At 42.5% G+C, this 19,437-nt stretch overlaps 1 protein-coding gene across 1 annotated transcript in view; it reads right to left on the reverse strand.

The window, feature by feature from the left end:
* ADGRG6 (adhesion G protein-coupled receptor G6) overlaps positions 1-19,437 on the reverse strand; it is a 491,599-nt gene that overhangs the window by 28,606 nt on the left and 443,556 nt on the right. Inside the window, 6 exon segments of the mRNA XM_030198502.1 lie at positions 8,116-8,131; positions 8,134-8,223; positions 9,571-9,666; positions 9,669-9,808; positions 9,810-9,836; positions 17,881-18,008. Coding sequence (XP_030054362.1) covers positions 8,116-8,131; positions 8,134-8,223; positions 9,571-9,666; positions 9,669-9,808; positions 9,810-9,836; positions 17,881-18,008 — 497 coding nt within the window.

Genomic DNA, 19,437 nt, shown 5'->3' on the forward strand with positions numbered 1-19,437 from the left:
AAATAAGTACCTGAATATATGGAAACCATTTTGAATGTAGTTGCAAAAACCTCAGAAAGGCGGTATATCAAGTCCCATTTCCCTTTCCCCTAACAAAAGTTTCACAGCGTCCTTTTGCAATTAATGAATGTTTAGAGTTTGGGTTAGTTGTTGGGGGTTTCACTTGTGATATCTGAGTATTACGTTGACCACACAAAGGGATTTATTGAGCCAAAGAGAGGCTGGGGAGGGGAGGAGCCGCCCATTGATCCCTGGGAAAACGCTGACTGGAGAAAGGGAGAGTCAGTCTGAACAACACCAGAGGAACAGCATCCTGAACAAATGTGATTTGTTGAAAAGGAGAGCAGTTTCCAGGAAAAGAGAAAGTGGAAATCTTAGCAAAGTAAACACGAACTTCAGGTCAGCAGTTGGGACTCACAGGGACTGTTCCTGATGCTCACAGCCCAGTGGTTGGTATCAGATCAGCCAAAGTGCTTGATAAGTGGGAGTTGGGCTGAGGACACAGTTCTCTAAGCTGTGTCCTAGAAACAATGATTATAAGCTACAGAAGTACATGAACTGCTATAAATATGAACTAAAAGTTTGCTGTTTGAGGGAAGTTAAAATCCTTCCTGCATTTTCTTGCTTGAACACTCTTGCTGGACAATTATTGTGCAATCGATGCCTGGAGTTTGAACTTGCTTATGTGATCATTTACTTCTTTTAGAGTTTCCCACTCTGCGCCCTGTGCCAGTGTGCTACAAAGAGTTGTGGGTTGGTTTTTAAAACAAAATTTTCTGAAATTGCTCCTAGTTGAAACCTGTTGAGCTGCACCTGGCTTGGCGGAGGGAAGGAAAAGGAAGAAAGGCACAGAGACTGAATTGCATGTGGTTTTTTTTTAAGGATAGAAAAACAAATGAAAAGAAAAGATTTTGAGCTTTATTCTTCTTCTTGCCAGAGTTTGGAAGGCCTTTATGTCTGGACTTTATAGCCTTGAAGGCATTAACTGGCAACCAGGAAACCCTGGAACGGATCAGGAGTTGGATTTATTTTGAGTGAACTGACTAGGTGACACGGACCATGCCATGCCCCTGTGCAACACCACAGTAGACAACAGAAAATGCAGCCACACTTGCTGGTCATGTCATCTGATCAGCCAGAATGCCTGGAAGCCCTCCCTACAGATGTATGCAATTAGTGTTTTTTTTTCAGCTGACAGGGAATATTTAGCTGAAGATAACCAGATAGCCAGTTAAGTGCTATATAAACTGGCCAGGAGCTATTCTTGGCCGGCCTAAATACCACTGAATATCAGGGGGAGGGGGACGACAAAAGAGTTTGAAGAAATGGTGACAAATAATTTTTTTCCTTTATTATGGTATCACTGCCTGGCCAATACTGGTTCCTTCCAAATGACTTGAGAGTTAATCTGGTTGAAGGGGAAATGAACCTCTTCAGAATAAAGGTGGACTTTTTTCTGCAGTTCAAGGAAAAGGAAAAAAAGAGCAAAGGAGGCAGTTGACACAACAACTTCATGGTTTTATATATCTTTACGAAAGGGCAGAAAAGTGTTGAGAACTTGGAAGGTTTATTCAGAATCAAAAAATTGTTTGTTTTGTTTTTGCTGCACACTGTTTGCAGATAATAAAACAAAAGCAGGAACATCTGTCTTTATAACTGGCTTTAAAAACTAGTGGAAATTAAATCCTAAGTCCCTGAACTTAAGAAATCTGAACAACATCTCTCCTGCTTAGAAAAATGGAAGACCTACCTTGGCAATGGGACTGCCAACTCCCAAAAACTATTGATAAAATCCATCATGTGGAAATGGATAAAGAGAGAAAAAACTGCAGAGATATTGTACATTGTCTTTTGGACATAATTGTTTTTTTGCCAAACAAAACCTTCCTTTCCATAGTCACAGGGAGATATGTCATCAGCACACAAAGGAAAATTTTCGGAGCTGACAGAATTACCAGTGGCGTACCAAAGGCGGGGCAGTGGGGGTGGTCCGCCCTGGGTGTCAGCACGAGGGGGGGGGGGTGTCCGCTCCTGCTGCTTCTACCCAAAGGCTGCTGGCGCCGCAGTCCCCCCCTGCCTATCCTCAGCTCCATCGACAGCCCTCTTCTCCCTGCCACCCTGCCTTTAAAAAATAAATCTCTGAAGCGGTGGCGCAGCGCCTTGCGTCTGCATATACAAGAAGCGGATCGCCTCATTGAGCCTTCCCTCACTGTGTCCCGCCCTCGTGGAAATAGGAAGTTACATCAGAGGACTGCAGGACAGTGAGGGAAGGCCTGAGGAGGCGATCCGCTTCCTTACACGCAGATGCGAGGCGCTGCTGCTTCAGAGTTTTTCTTTTAAAGGCAGGGTGGCTGGGAGAAGAGAGCTGTCGACGGAGCTGAGGGTAGGCAGGAGGGGACTGGGGTCGGGGGGGGGGGGGGGTTCAGATGGGAGAAGGGGCCTGGGGCTGGGGTCTGAGAAGGGGGCAGGAGGGAGAATGGGCCATGCCTGGGGCAGGTGGGAGAATGGATCTGGGGCGGAAAAAGGAGGGCAGATGGGATAAGGGTCTAGTACTGGAACTGGGGCTGAAAATGGGGCGGGGCTGAAAAGGGGACCGGGAGAAGTGGCTGGGGCTGAAGTTCAGGACTGGTGGGAGAAAAGGGCTAGGGCTGAAATGGGGACTGATGGGATAGTGGGGCAGGAACTAGGGGCAGGTGGGATAATGGGGCTGGAACTGAGGGCTGAAAAGAGGGGGCAGAGAGAGAGAGAGAGAGAGGGGACAGATCCTGGATGGAAGGGGGAGCGAGAGGGAGGCAGACCCTGGATGGAAGGGAGAGAGGAGCAGACAGTGGGTGGAAGGGGGAGAGAGAGAGGGCAGATGGTTGATGGAAGGGGCCAGAGACAGAGTGCAGACGCTAGATGGAAGGGAGAGAGAGGGCAGATAGTGGATGGAAGGGGCAGGGAGAGAGGGCAGACATTGGATGGAGGGGACAGGAGAGAGAGGGCAGGACACTGGATGGCAGGGATGAGAGCGGAAGACAGATGCTGGATGCAAGGAAGACAGAGAAAAGAAGATGAGGAACAGCAGAAACCAGAGACAACAAACTGTAAATAAAATATATATTTTTATTTTTTGCTTTAGGATAAGTAGTATTGTAGCTGTGTTAATAAATGTTTATAAATAGAACATGGAAATAAGGTAATCTTTTTATTGGACTAATTTTAATACATTTTGACTAACTTTCGGAGAACAAAACCCCCTTCCTCAGGTCAGGATAGGATATTGTAACAGCACTATACTGTATTGACCTGAGGAAGGAGGTTTTGGCCTCTGGAAGCTAAATGTATTAGTCCAATAAAATGGTATTATTTTATTTTCTATATTTGTTTTTTATTTCTATTTGTTAATTTGCAAAGTGGTGATTGGTATTTGTTAGTTTTTTTCAAACTTACATCTGCTGTCTTACATTTTCCACAGTACAAGGGGGCATTTTCTGTTTCTGTGGTGTTGCATTATATGCAGAGTCTGGCATCTTGGGGGGGGGGGGGGGGGGGTTCAGTTTAATTTTTGTCTAAATAGAAAGTATATGATTACTTATTCTATAGTGGATTAGGGTGTATCTGTATTTGTGAAAAGACATGGCTTTCAGTTGGCATTGACTGTGCAGGATCGACGATCTATACTATTCTGTCTGGTTTCATTTACAATAGTGAATTGATGTTCTACTGCTCACTATAGTGTTTAAGATGCTTTCCTTTCCTTGTGTGACTCATAGAAATTACTGCTTATGGTATGGTAGAATTGCTCTAAAGGTCCTGAGTGTTTTGTATTCTCGGTATGCCTAGTACTGGATTTTGGAGGGGGGGTGGGGTGTTAAAAAATGACCAGCCCCGGGTGTCAACTACCCTAGGTACGCCACTGAGAAATGCTCTCAAATTATGACCCAATTTTGAAGGAACATTTTGTAAAATCAAACATGCTATTCCTTCTGAAGGGAGATTGAGTTCATTACTTATCTCCAAAATTCAAAATGAATTCATTCATCTTCTGAGAAATTATGTCAAAGAAAAAATAGTACAAAGGGCCTTTAAAAACAAAAGGGACACAAAATACTTGTATTGAAAAAGTTTAAATAATCAAACTTGATTGTAGAAAGACCCGACACGGGCCGTGTTTCGGTGCTTCTGCACCTGCGTCAGGGGTCACACTAATGACGGGGAGGATTATACACACAGATTCAGAAAATCTGTTGACTTTCAAAGTTGTATATAATCTATTCCTCCGTATGTCTTACAATATAAAAGCTCACCCACACCTTGAGGGTAAATGTCTATTGAGGCCTTCCCCCCCTGTGTCCCACCCTCGTCTGATGTAACTTCTGGTTTCCACGAGGGTGGGACAAAGGGAGGGCCCGTAGGAAGGCGATCTGCCTTTCCAAAACGGAGCTGAGGCGCTACCAATTTTAATGCAGGGGGCCCGGTGGCGGACGGAGCCAAGGGCAGGCAGGTGAGACCGGGGACTGCAGCGCCGGTGGCCTGAGCCCGGCGCCGGGCCTCCCCCCCTTGGATGCCTGGGGAATTTTGTCCCCCCTGCCCCCTCTCGGCGGCCCTGTTTATGGGATAGCTAAAATGTTATTCATATAGGCCCCCTTTTACAAAGCTGCATTAAAAGGGGCCCTGCTGTAGCATCGGCACGTGGATTTGCCATGTGCTGAGGCCCCCTTTTTCTTGAAAGGGGAAAATACTTTTTTTTTTTTTTTTTAAAGGAAATGGCCATGCAGTAAGTGAGGAAAACGTGGTGGAGGTTTGATGCTAATTTATAAATCATTCTTTAAGATTATATTGTTAGATTTGATTTCTTCTGCTAATTTGGAAATAATAGCTTGTGGTGTTACTGAGGACTCGTACCAAGGCTCTATAACTTTTATTCTAAGTTATGTACATCCTGCTAAATGGTCCCACCGCTGAGGCAGATTGTTTTTGAATTTGCATCTAAACATGCCATGAGGTCTGATTTTAGTCTATTAACAGGTGATCTAAATTTGCACTTAGAAGATTGAACTCACTCCCAAATTAATAATTTCTACACTTCTTTAGAATATTTGGAGTTTTCTTCCTCATTTAACACTATTACAGATGAAAAGGGCCATCAGTTCGACTTTTTGAGAGTCACTTTCACCTCATCAGTTTTGTACTTTTCATTCCAAGAGGTTATTAAAGTACCATGGTCAGATCATTTTTTGCCTTACTTTTCTCTCTCTGTGTCAGCCTCTAGTGTAAAAAGGGGGGTGGGGGGTGTTACGTTCTAAGTCTCCATCAGCATTAGAGCTAATATTATACTTTTACAATAAGATCTGTTTGACTAGTGCCCAATTGTCTGATAGCTTTAGCTGGCATCAGGCTCGTGCAAGCAGCTCTTTCACACTTTCAGCTTGCATGCACACAGAGCAAGACCAACCTGCTCTTTAAAATTCCCCCGTTCAGGCTTCCTGCTCCCAGCAATGATATCCCGAGCTGTTCTAACTCTTCTCCTGACACACTGGCCCAGCATCGCTCTGCAACCCCTTTATGAAAGGGCCCGGGCTTACAAAACTTTCCGCGCATGCGCCGACTGAATGACATCAGCAGCACACAACATCAGCGTCATTCAGTAGCGCATGCGTCTAAGAGCCGCCTGCCTCCCCTTCGATGCTCCTGCGTGCCCTCTCCTGGTTTTCAGTCGTGATTTACAATCCCACTGCTGCAACATTTTCCCTGACAGCCCAGCACTCTCTAAGACTGCCGATTTGGCATAAAGCCTTGCAGCACCTACAAATGTGGCACCTGCGGCAACCTTCTGACCAGGCTATGCCTGCAGCCTCTCACTACCAAGCATCGCTACTTTCTGGACTCTGCAGCGGGTAATAAAATTTTTAATATTTAACCCTTAGGGTTACACAAAGAACCCTAAAGCTAGTCTTTTTGATGTTAAAAAATTATAGACCTGTAGCGTCTATCCCTCTATTCATTAAAGCAGGGCTTTTTTTTTTGAGGGGGTACTTGGGGGTACTGAGTACCGGCACCTTTTCCATTGTCTGCTAAAATTGACCCATGAAGTTGTAATGAAAGAGCTCAGACTCTACACACCAATTCTGCCTTGTCATAGATTCTGTGACTGGTTGCAGGGACCTGGCTTTTGTGCGGTGGGTCCACCAGCAATCACCGCAACCCTGAAAGGTGGCCTAGCAAGTGAGTACCGGCACCTTTTTTGCTAGAAAAATGCACTGCATTAAAGTGATGGAGGGATATGTTACTGAGGGCCCTGTTTACTAAGGTGCGCTAGCATTTTTAGTACACCACTAATGCTAGAGGACACCCATATATTCCTATGGATGCCTCTAGTATTAGCGCACGCTAAAAATGTTAGCGCACCTACAGCACGGATTAGTAAACAGGGCCCACTATCTGTGTTTCTGCAACCCGGAACCTGCAATGTTCCTAGCGGTAGCAATGCCAATTAGTGAATATGGGAAACTCTTTTTCTCTCTGTTCTTTTTGAATGGGTGTGGAGGAGTGGCCTAGTGGTTAGGGTGGTGGACTTTGGTCCTGGGGAGCTGAGGAACTGAGTTCAATTCCCACTTCAGGCACAGGCAGCTCTTTGTGACTCTGGGTAAGTCACTTAACCCTCCATTGCCCCATGTCAGCTGCATTGAGCCTGCCATGAGTGGGAAAGCGCGGGGTACAAATGTAACAAAAAAAAAAAATGCTATAAATAATATTAAGCATAGTCTTTTTTTAAAACAATGGCAGAATTGATCTCAATTACCTAGCTAACATGGGCCTTTTGGTGACCCAGGGGAGTGGGTGTTTGGAGTTTTTAGCTTGAGCCTATTTGGGGCAGTTTATACTGAGATTTTGGTTAGGTTCTGCAGTTGTTTACTTTTTCAATTGCTTTCTGTGAGTTTGAGCAAATCAGAATCACCAATGGATGTCATCTGCACACATGTAGTAAATAATTTGAGGCTATGTAATAGCGAGGCAAAAAACTATTTCTGTATCATGCCAAAAAAAAAAACACAAAGGGGGGGGGGGGGGGGTGTCCCTCATTGTGTGTCCCTAGGAGTCAGTTTGACTCGAGGGCACATCTGGATCTGGAGTAGCAATGCACAGGGGAAAGGACACACATATCAAAGAGGATGGAGATGGACTGAGCCTTACAGGATACACAATGTGACCACCAGTGAGTTGGAGATGCTATCTACTAATCTCACAAAATGTGGTCCACTCCAGCAGAAGGATTTAAAGCAGTTCTAGGCACAGTTCCTTTTGCCTGAGTCACTAACTCAGTGAAAACGCAGATTTCAGTAGTTGACCATGTTGAAAGCGTCTGTGAAACTGAGTAGCAAAAGATTGTAAAGAAGGTGACTGAGAGAAATGGAGAGCTATTCTTCTGAATAATAAATGGCTGCTTGTGTGGACAAAAGGGCTATTTGAAAATTGCCCACCCTGGATGCATTTGTTACACGCTAACCCAAGGAGTAGGGTACTTCCAACCATGCACAACAGGAGGCTTGAATCCAAAACAAGGAGTTTATTGTATAAATTGTACCATTAAGACGCGACACGGTGCCGTGTTTTGGTGTTTCCACCAAATGTGCGGTCAATTAAAACAAGAGCCAGTCAATGCTTTCTTCAGAGATAAAAAATCTTAACACCTTGGAGCATGGAATGTACTTCTTCACAGGAAAACGTCATTGCAAAAAACACCAGGAATATTTAGCCCAGGCTTTACACTGAATTGCTGACAGTGAGAGTAGATATAGACAGGTTGGGGTTTATATTTAGGCGGCGGCACTCAGTGCCCAAAATTGCTGGTTTTGCTTTAAGCACTAACCAGTCATTTTCAGTGGCACTTTACCAGTTAAGCTCTACTGAAAATGACTAGTTAACCTCAAACAGGCAATTTAAATGGCCAGCAACCGTTTCTGGCTGGTTAAATCGCTTTGAATATCGACTCCATCATTTGAAAATTCTTACATTTGAAAATCTTGCATGTTAACATTCACTGACCCAGGAAAAGGTATCCTCTCTACCCAGCTACTTTGTTGTTTTGTTTTTTTCTAATAAGTTTGATTTCTGTACTTTGAGGGTACTTACAAATCATCTCCTCCTTGCCATTGGGATCTCTGCCATATGACTGCTTGATATAGGCAGTCTTCCCCTGTGTGCTTGCTAGGACAATGGCTACCACTACAGCAGGTAAGCCTGAAAATGAAAAAAAAAATGTAACACAGTGCTAAGGAACAAAATAGTTCACATCTGTAGTCTAGGGCTGTATTAAGTAAGTAGTCTGCTCACTGTTCATTATTCAATTCCACCACAAATTTCAACACACACATAGGGCCCAATTCATTAAAACTTTTCTACCATTCTGTTTCTATGGAACAAAGACTGATAAATTAAACCCTCAATTGGTTCTCTAAAAATAATATGCAAAGAATTGTTCCATTTGTGGGTCATTTTATATCATGGCACCTAGGTAAAAAGTGTAGGAAGGTGCCTATTGTTGTATTCTGGTTGATATGTATCATATTTCTGTTATACAATTGTTTAACAGTGCTGTTAAATGTTTATATTTACGATATGGTATCATGTTAGTCCTATTACTAGATGGAAAACAAAAAAGCAGATCGTGTAAAAGTAAAATGTAATTATTTAAACAGTATATCAATACTCATGTAATACAAACAGCCCGACACAGGCCGTGTTTCGCCCAACTGGGCTGCTTCAGGGGGCTATACAAGGGTCCTTTATTGCCAAATACTAGGCAGACGGAGCAAGTCCTGTCAAAAGATAGAGCCAGTACCACAGTCATGTATCTCTGGCTCTATCTTTTGACAGGACTTGCTCCGTCTGCCTAGTATTTGGCAATAAAGGACCCTTGTATAGCCCCTGAAGCAGCCCAGTTGGGCGAAACACGGCCTGTGTCGGGCTGTTTGTATTTACATGAGTATGATATACTGTTTAAATAAATTACATTTTACTTTTTACACGATCTGCTTTTTTGTTTTTCCATCTTGGAGTTTGCAGACCATCTGCCTTTGTGCTTTCTTGGACCCAGTCCTATTACTAGGATTCAACTTTCCATATCCAAGTTTACCTCATTGGTTGCATTTATGCTTATATTTGGTCATTTTACCATTACTATACTGGTAACAAAATTGTAAATTTTATGTCAAGCTGTACACTTTCTTGGGTAAATCTCTTCATAAGGTAGTGAATAAATCCCAATCAATCAATCAATCAATCAATATTTTTTGCTTGTCATCAGATATAATCACTCTGAAATCTCTCTTCTGACAAGCGGTTACAACATTATAATTAATTATTGGGATTTTGCTCACACCTTTTTCAGTAGTAGCTCATAGGTGAGTTACATTCAGGTACACTGTTTATTCCCATGTTCAAGCAGATAAAACAAATCTCATAAAATAACAGAACCGAAGAATCATCTTCTTAATGAAGAACAATGCTATTTTTCAGTAAGGGAAACAGTTTCTAACTAGTCTCCATTTTTGTCTCTAGCATGGCAAAATCAAAAGACAACCTTACCCCAACCAATGATGCAGAATTTCAGCATGTAGCGTCGGATGTAGGTATTGAAGACTTTCACCAGGGCAATGTACATGTGAACTGCCTCAAGTCCATCCATGTAAAAGTTGCCAGAAGGAAAAAATGCAGAAGGGCAGCGACTGCTACACAGAGGCCTGGTACATTAAAAGATGCCAGCCAACCATCCAGGAGGAAGATCATGTTAAGGAACAGCAGGCTGTGCTCAAATTCATTAAGATTTGGAGGGATAATCTCTGCGTATTTTCCTTGAAAGAGAAGTATAGGCATGCATTACTTTACTTACTATTCATTGCACTTCACTTAGAGATATTTCTTAAGCAAGTCATCAAATTTAAACAATAATCTAAATGGCTCTCATTTTATAAGCCCTGTTTTGCAATTCACATGTGCATAACTGGCACTAAACATCTAATCCCCATTTTATAAGCTAGGATATGCACATATTAAACCCAAGTGCATGCAAATGGCAAGGGGGCATGGTCTGAGCAAGTGTGCCACAAGTTTTATAGATGTTTATTCCCCATATCAGAAGGAAATTAAGCATCTATGTCCTAATAAGATCGGCCATCAAGAGTTATACCTGCTACCAACTGTAAGGACATAAGGCTTGCCATACTGGGACAGAGAGAAGGTCCATCAAGCCCAGTATCCTGTTTCCTATAGTGACCAATCAACAAGTACCTGGAAATATATCAAAACAGTAAAACAAATTTTACGTTGCGTATCCTAGAAAAAAGTAGTGGATTTTCCCAAGTCCATCTTAATAATGCTTATGGACCTTTCTTTTGTTACATTTGTATCCCGCGCTTTCCCACTCATGGCAGGCTCAACATGCGGCTTACATGGGGCAATAGAGAGTTAAGTGACTTGCCCAGGTCACAAGGAGCTGCCTGTGCCGGGAATTGAACTCAGTTCCTCAGGACCAAAGTCCACCACCCTAACCACTAGGTTTAGGAAATTAGCCAAACTTTTTTAAAACCCTACAAAGCTAACTGCTTTTACTACATTTTCTGGCAATGAATTCCAGAGTTTAATTACACATTGAGTGAAGAAATATTTTTTTCTGATTTGTTCTAAATTGTGTGCATTTTTGGAAAGGGTAAACAAGCGATCATGTCTACCATTTCCACTCCACTCAGTATTTTATAGACTTCTATCATATCTCCCCTGAGCTGTCTGTTCTCCAAGCTGACGAACCCTTGCCTCTTTAACCTTTCCACATAAGGAACTCATCCTGCCTCTTTAACCTTTCCATATAAGGACTCATCCTATCCCCTTTATCATTTTCCTTGAGGATTTGATAGCTGATATGTCGGGTATCCGGCCTCAAGGTACTAATGAGATGTGAATGTGTGGACAGAAGACCACATTGCAGCTTTGCAAATCTCCTCAATGGAGGCTGACCTCAGTGTCGCCACTCTGATATTATGAGCCTTGACATGACCCTCTAGAGTCAGCCCAGCCTGGGCATAAGTGAAGGAAATACAGTTTGCTAGCCAATTTGAAATCATGCATTTACCAATGGAATGGTAGTCTCACAGTCAAATTCGTCCAAATAGTCTATCATAGAAGGGCATGAGTCAACTCTGGAGAAACTTGGATTACATCTGCTAGATTCCCAGCTGCCTGAGACCACTGGAAAGCTAGGGGCCAATGGGCCTCTCTGAAATGGAGACATGCCATGGGAGTGGCATGCACTGTTGAGGCCATGTGGCTCATTAATCTCAACATTTGCTGAACTGTGACCTACTTGCTGCTTCGGACCTGCGAGGCGAGTGTTGTCAAGGTCTCTGCTCTCGTTTGTGGAAGAAAAGCCCGAGCCTACAATATATCAAGCAGGGCTCCTGTGTACTCCAATGCTAAACTGGGAGAAGGTGGGATTTGGGGTAATTTATCACAGACCCTAGTTCTCTTGAGGCTAGAGTAGCAGACTTGGTGGAGCTGAGAGAGACAGAGAGGTACATAGAGAAGACCTACAGGGATGTTGTAGAGAAGTCCTGCCTCCAGTCTGGTAGCCCCTGTGCTACCTTGGAGGAGGGAGGTCTCCTAGAAGGAGAGCATCTCCCTGGTGAAGTAGGAAGTACTCCTGTAGCCAGGATCTGCCCACCAGGGGATGTACTATCCTCTCGCACTGAGGATATGTCTCCAAGTGCTGCCCAGGAGGGAAGGGTTAGGAAAGCTGTTGTAACTGGTAATTCGATCATTAGGCATATAGATAGCTGGGTGGCTGGTGGACGTGAGGATCGCCTGGTGACTTGCCTGCCTGGTGCGAAGGTGGCGGACCTCAGGTGTTACCAATGACATAGGAAAATGTGGGAGAGAGGTTCTGGAAGCCAAATTTAGGCTCTTAGGTAGAGGAGTGTGGTAGCCGTGTTAGTCCACTCTTAAGGTTATCAATAGAAATCAAACAAAATAAAACATGGAAAAGAAAATAAGATGATACCTTTTTTATTGGACATAACTTAATACATTTCTTGATTAGCTTTCAAAGGTTGCCCTTCTTCGTCAGATCGGGGGCTCTTAGGTAGAAAGCTCAAATCTAGAACCTCTAGAGTAGCATTTTCTGAAGTGCTACCCGTTTCACGCACAGGGCCCAAGAGACAGGCAGAGCTCCGGAGTCTCAATGTGTGGATGAGACGATGGTGCAGGGAGGAGGGTTTTAGATTTGTTAGGAACTGGGCAACATTCTGGGGAAGCGGGAGCCTATTCTGAAAGGATGGGCTCCACCTTAACCAGGGTGGGTCCAGGCTGCTGGCATCGGCATTTAAAAAGGAGATAGAGCAGCTTTTAAACTAGAAACTGGGGGAAGGCTGACAATCGCTCAAAAGTGCATGGTCCGGGATAAGGTATCTTTCAAAGATATCACCATAAGAGGGAAGATAGGTTATCCTGATAGTGATAAAAATCAGACAAAAGATTGCAAATTAATGCTGTCAAGTACTGAGCATGATGTAAATAAGAACAACAAACATAGTTTTAAATTTCTATATGCGAATGCCAGAAGCCTAAGAAATAAGATGAGAGAGTTAGAATATATTGCACTAAATTAAAAATTAGATATAATAGGCATCTCTGAGATCTGGTGGAAGGAGGATAACCAGTGGGACATTGTCATACCGGGGTACAAATTATATTGTAGTGATAGGGTGGATCAAATTGGTGGAGGGGTAGCATTGTATATTAATGAGAGCCTTGTATCAAATAGATTGAAAATTCTGCAGGAAACAAAACACATCTTGGAATCACTATGGATTGAAATTCCATGTGTAAAGGGGAAAAGGATAGTTATAGGAGTGTACTACCATCCGCCTGGCCAGGATGAACAGACGGATGCAGAAATGTTAAAGGAAATTAGGGACACAAACAAACTGGGCAAAACAATAATAATGGGTGATTTCAATTACCCCGATATTGACTGGGTAAATGTAACATCAGGGCATGCTAGGGAGGTAAAATTCCTTGACGAAATCAAGGACTGCTTTATGGAGCAGCTGGTACAGGAGCCGACGAGAGAAGGAAAAATTCTTAGTGGAGCGCATGATCTGGTGCAGGAGCTAATGGTGCTGGGGCCGCTTGATAACAGTGATCATAATATAATCGGATTTGATATTATCTTTGAAGTAAGTATACATAGGAAATCAAATACATTAGCGTTTAACTTTAAAAAAGGAGACTATGATAAAATGAGAAGAATGGTAAAAAAAAACTTAAAGGAGCGGCTGCAAGGGGCAAAAATTTACATCAGGCGTGGATGCTGTTCAAAACACCATCCTGGAAGCCCAGGCCAAATATATTCAGTGTATTAAAAAAGGAAGTCAGAAGACCAAACGACAGCTGACATGGTTAAAAAGTGAGGTGAAGGAAGCTATTAGAGCTAAAAGAAAATCATTCAGAAAATGGAAGAAGGAACCGACTGAAAATAATAAGAAACAGCATAAGGAATATCAAGTCAAATGCGAAGTGCTGATAAGGAAGGCAAAAACACATAGTAAACTTTTTTTAGGTATAATAAAAGCAGGAAGCCGTCAAAAGATTCGGTTGGACCGCTAGAAGACCGAGGAGTAAAAGGGGCGATCAGGGAAGACAAAGCCATAGCGGAGAGATTAAATGAATTCTTTGCTTCAGTCTTCACCAAGGAAGATTTGGGTGAGATACCGGTGCCAGAAATGGTATTTGAAGCTGACGAGTTGGAGAAACTGAATGAATTCTCTATAAACCTGGAGGATGTAATGGGGTAGTTCTAGAAATTGAAGAGTAGCAAATCTGGACCGGATGGCATAGGCGCCCGGTATCGGAGGCTTGGGGAGGCTAAGCCTCCCCAGCCGAAGATCGGATCCTGATGACGATGACGACGCTCATCCCAACTGCCCACCCTCTTTCCCCCAAGATCCGTTTCCTTTTTTTTTCTTTTAAATTTACCTCCAGTCCAGCAGCGCAGCAACAGACAGCGTCAGTGAAAGCGCTCCCAGTAAAAGCGCTTCGCTCAGTGCCCCGCCTTCTTCTGACATCATGACATCATGATGTTAGAAGAAGGCGGGTCACTGAGCGAAGAGAAGCGCTTTTACTGGGAGCGCTTTCACTGACGCTGTCTGTCGCTGTGCTGCTGGACTGGAGGTAAATTTGAAAGAAAAAAAAAGTAAAGGGATCTTGGGGGAGAAGAGGGTGGGCAGTTGGGGCAGGGGAGAGAGTGAGATGGATGGGATGGCAGGGCTCAGGGAAAGAGGGGAATTGCTGAATATGGGTGAATGGAGGGGGGCAGGGGAAAAAGGAGCATGGATGGGATGGCAGGGCACAGGGAAAGAGGGGAATTGCTGAATATGGGTGAATGAAAGGGGGCAGGGGAGAGAGGAGCATGGATGGGATGGCAGGGCACAGGGAAAGAGGGGAATTGCTGAATATGGGTGAATGAAAGGGGGCAGGGGAGAGAGGAGCATGGATGGACATGGATGGGAGGACTGGGCCCAGGGAGAGAGGAGAAATTGCTGGACATAGAGGGGAGGGGAGGGAAGAGAGAGGAAGGAGATGAGATGAGGGAAAAGGAAAAGAGGAGAAAAACTGCACATGGATGGAGAAAATAGGCAGAAGTTGGATCCACTGGACAGTCAAGTCTGCGGAGGACCCAGCTTTTACTTACAGATGTAGGACAAGAAACGAAGAAGAAAGGCGGAAAGTAAGAAATAAATGGAAAGGAAGCCCTGGAAATGGAGTTAAGAGGACAGATAGCAGCAGAATCGGATACTGGGCCAGCATGATCAGAAAAAACAAAGTCACCAGACAACAAGGTAGAAAAGATAATTTTATTTTCATTATAGTGTTTGGAATATGTCCACTTTGAGAATCAGGTGCTCAACATTAAAAGTTTATATTTATTTACTTATTTATGGCATTTTATCCCACATTAAACATGAATTAGGGTGTTTTGTGGCTGTACATGAGAATTGTGATATTATGATCCCTTGTTTCATATTGTTGACGGTCTGCATTTTCCGTATGGGTGGTATATTGGTGTATTAAGTTCTGCCCAGTGTAATATTTATGGTATAGTAAGGTTCTGAGTGTGTTTTTGCACAAAGTTGTGCATAGTGTTTGCAATTGAGCGATGTGGTTAGTATATGCTTTGAGCAACCACTTTATTCTTTGACATATAATACATATCTAATATCTAAATTTAATAAAAGGTATTAATTGTGACTTTTATTTTATTTTTTTCTGTGTGTTATCAGACAATTATGGATTTAAGCTCCGCCCCTGGCCCCACCCCAACCCCCCCCCCTTTAGCCTCCCCAAACAGTTGGGCCACCGACCGCCTATGCCGGATGGTATTCATTCCAGAGCACTGATAGAACTGAAAAATGAACTTGCAGAGCTATTATTAGTAATATGTAATTTATCCTTAAAATCGAGTGTGGCACTGGAAGATTGGAGGGTGGCCAATGTAACGCCAATTTTTAAATAAGGTTCTAGAGGAGATACGGGAAATTATAGACCGGAGAGTGTGACGTTGGTGCAGGGCAAAATGGTAGAGACTATTATAAAGAACAAAATTACAGATTATATTCAAAAGCATGGATTAATGAGACAAAGTCAACATGGATTTAGTGAAGGGAAATCTTGCCTCACCAATCTACTACATTTCTTTGAAGGGGTGAACAAACATGTGGATAAAGGTGAGCCAGTTGATATTGTGTATCTGGATTTTCAGAAGGCGTTTGACAAAGTACCTCATGAAAGACTCCAGAGGAAATTGGAGAGTCATGGGATAGGAGGTAGTGTTCTATTGTGGATTAAAAACTGGTTAAAAGATAGAAAACAGAGAGTAGGGTTAAATGGTCAATATTCTCAATGGAGAAGGGTAGTTAGTGGGGTTCCCCAGGGGTCTGTGCTGGAACCGCTGCTTTTTAACATATTTATACATGACCTAGAGATGGGAATAACTAGTGAGGTAATTAAATTTGCTGACGACACAAAGTTATTCAAAGTCGTTAAATCACGGGAGGATTGTGAAAAATTATAAGAGGACCTAACGAGACTGGGCGTCTAAATGGCAGATGATGTTTAATGTGAGCAAGTGCAAAGTGATGCGTGTGGGAAAGAGGAAAACGAATTATAGCTATGTCATGCTAGGTTCCACGTTAGGAGTCACAGACCAAGAAAGGGATCTAGGTGTCTTCATTGATGATACGTTGAAACCTTCTGCTCAGTGTGCTGCATTTGGCTAAGAAAGCAAACAGAATGTTAGGTATTATTAGGAAAGGAATGGAAAACAAAAATTAGGATGTTATAATGCCTTTGTATCGCTCCATGGTGCGACTGCACCTCGAATATTGTGTTCAATTCTGGTCGTTGCATCTCAAAAAAGATATAGTGGAATTAGAAAAGGTACAGAGAAGGGCGACAAAAATGATAACGGGGAAGGGATTACTTCCCTATGAGGAAAGGCTAAAGCGGCTAGGGCTGTTCAGCTTGGAGAAAAGGCAGCTGAGGAGAGATATGATAGAGGTCTATAAAATAATAAGTGGAGCTGAACGGGTAGATGTGAAGCATCTGTTTACGCTTTCCAAAAATACTAGGACTAGGGGGCATGCGATGAAGCTACAATGTAGTAAATTTAAAACAAATCAGAGAAAATGTTTCGTCACTCAACGTATAATTAAACTCTGGAATTCGTTGCCAGAGAATGTGGTAAAGGCGGTTAGCTTAGTGGAGTTTAAAAAAAGGTTTGGACGCCTTCCTAAAGGAAAAGTCCATAGACCATTATTAAATGGACTTGGGGAAAATCCACTATTTACTACTACTACTACTTAACATTTCTAGAGCGCTACTAGGGTTAAGCAGCGCTGTACAAATTAACAAAGAAGGACGGTCCCTGCTCAAAGGAGCTTACAATCTAAAGAACGAAAGCAGTATAAAATGTTTTGAACTTTTTGGGGAACTTGCCAGGTATTTGTGACCTGGATTGGCCACTGTTGGAAACAGGATGCTGGGCTTGATGGACCTTTGGTCTGTCCTAGTATGGCAATACTTACGAACTTATGTAACACCTGAATAGTTAGGCGCATTGACTCTGTCACTCCCTCCTGTGATGTGCCTTTGACCAGCTAATCATCCAGATAGGGAAACACACATACTCCAGTTTGTGCAAATACGCTGCAACTACTGCTAGACGCTTGCCCCCCCTGATATTCAGCTGGTGGCAGGTACCGTGGTTATCTGCTGCCGCCACAAGCGCTGACCCCAGATTTTCAATGCTGGGCCATATCAGGTGACCAGCATTGAAGATCCAGTTTCAGTTTTGTCCACAGCAACTCAACTGGTTAAGTTGATATTCAGCGCTAACCGTTTAAGTGCTTAGTAGTTAAAGATAGGCTGCATATCTTAAATGCTAAACTTAGCCGGTTAATACTGAATATTCACCCCTGAATACTGAATATTCTAGTCTCTGCATCTAAAAAAGATATAGCTGAATTAGAATAGACACAGAGTAGGGCAGCCACAATAATAAAGGGGATGGGATGAGACTAGAAGAGAAAAGGCTAAAGAGACTAGGGGTGGGATGAGAGGAGACATGGGATGAGGGGAGACATGATAGAGGTCTACAGAATAATGAGGGGAACAGTTAAACATGAGCTGCTTTTTTTTACTAGGCTTGATGAACCTTCGGTCTGTCCCAATACAGCAATGCTTATGCACATAATTATATTTATTGCCCCAATGCCTCATTAATGTGGATGACCATTAATCCCATAGCTATTCCCATAAGTCTTTTCTGAGAGAACAAAAAATACTTACTCAAAAGCAATGTAAGTCAGAAGAGTTGCAGCTGAACATATGGCGGAAATCCCACAGCCAATATATGTAATGAAGGTGAGGATCCTGTTATTTTCTGCATCTATTTGCGTGCTGGTCCTCTGGAGGTCCTTCATGAGGAGAAGACACAGATAAGCCTTAGAATCCATTTGGAAAAAGGGTAGATTGTCTAGTGCACTACTGAAACTCAATATATGATTTGTTCCTCCAAAAAGCCCTGAATATCTAGCAAGCTTCCAACTTTTCAAAATAACTTGCAAAATGTGCCATTGTTGGCCAAGAGTGAATTTACCCCTTAATTCTATATAGTATACCACAAGTCAGGCACCCAGATGGGGTAAACAGCAGTTTGGCAGTTAACTGCCCTTAGATGCTATTCTATTAGTTAGCGCCTAAGAGCTTTAGCATGCAACCTCACAGGGGACATGCATGTGGGTGGGGCATGGGTAGGACATACACTTAGGCACCAGATTTACAAAATAATGTAAGTCATGGACTTAGGTGGCAACATTTAGATACCCACATTTACACCTGCCATTTACATGGGTGTCTAAATGTTGGTGCCCAAATACCAACTTAGGCTCTATTCTATAACTGAATCTGCACACCTAGACACCAATATAGAATATTATCTTAAATGCACAGATTTTGGGTGCCAAATTTTTAGCGCCCTTAATAGAACTGTCCCCTTCATATTGAAAGTTTGCTGAGAAAATCCAGAGCAGGACTCAGAGGATTTCCTACAATTTTAAAGCCAGAATAGAAAGAGTTTTCTCAGGGGAAAATGTGTGATTGTTTTGCAAAATAAAATGAAACGTCAATGGGACTTCTAAGTTCATTTATCACTTTTATAACACACAAAACATGGACCTGTACATTAGTGATCAATGCATTGAACATTTATCTCCAAATAAACTCTCTTTTTGAGATTTTTGTCCTATTCTATTTCCTATATAAAAACTGCACATCAAAATTTTACAACTCTAATACTGGCTTGAAAAACTCATAGAGTTCATTTCACTTCTTAAATACAATTAACTAATGAAAGATTCATAAATTGGCAAAGACCTCATATATTATAACACAAACTGTTAAAACACCAGATTTCAGAAAAACCTGCAAGAATTATTATGCAAAAGAATCCTGTAGATGCCTGCACATGGTTTGCATGAATCTGAAACTCTTGAAGTGTAGTTTTATAACAGGACATCAAGAGGGCAAACATTAGCTGCTACTTTATAAAACACATGTGCTCTCTATAAAATACTAGAGTAAGTGGTAGAAATCTTGCCTACATTGCAAATATGGCCATTTACATCTGGCAAGAACAATAACTGCCTAGAATAGATTATGTGTGTAAATTAGTGTTGTATATAATCTGTGTGCATATTTGTGAACTCTGCCCAAACTCCACTTTACTTTACTTTATTTTATTGGACTTATACCCCACACAAGTCTGAGTTGGGGACTCAGTTCTGTGTGGCCTACATTAATTTAATTCAGATATACAAATAGAGGTCAGATGTACAAATCAGAATA

Source organism: Microcaecilia unicolor, chromosome 3, assembly GCF_901765095.1.
Source record: "Microcaecilia unicolor chromosome 3, aMicUni1.1, whole genome shotgun sequence".
In the NCBI taxonomy this organism is placed as follows: domain Eukaryota; kingdom Metazoa; phylum Chordata; class Amphibia; order Gymnophiona; family Siphonopidae; genus Microcaecilia; species Microcaecilia unicolor.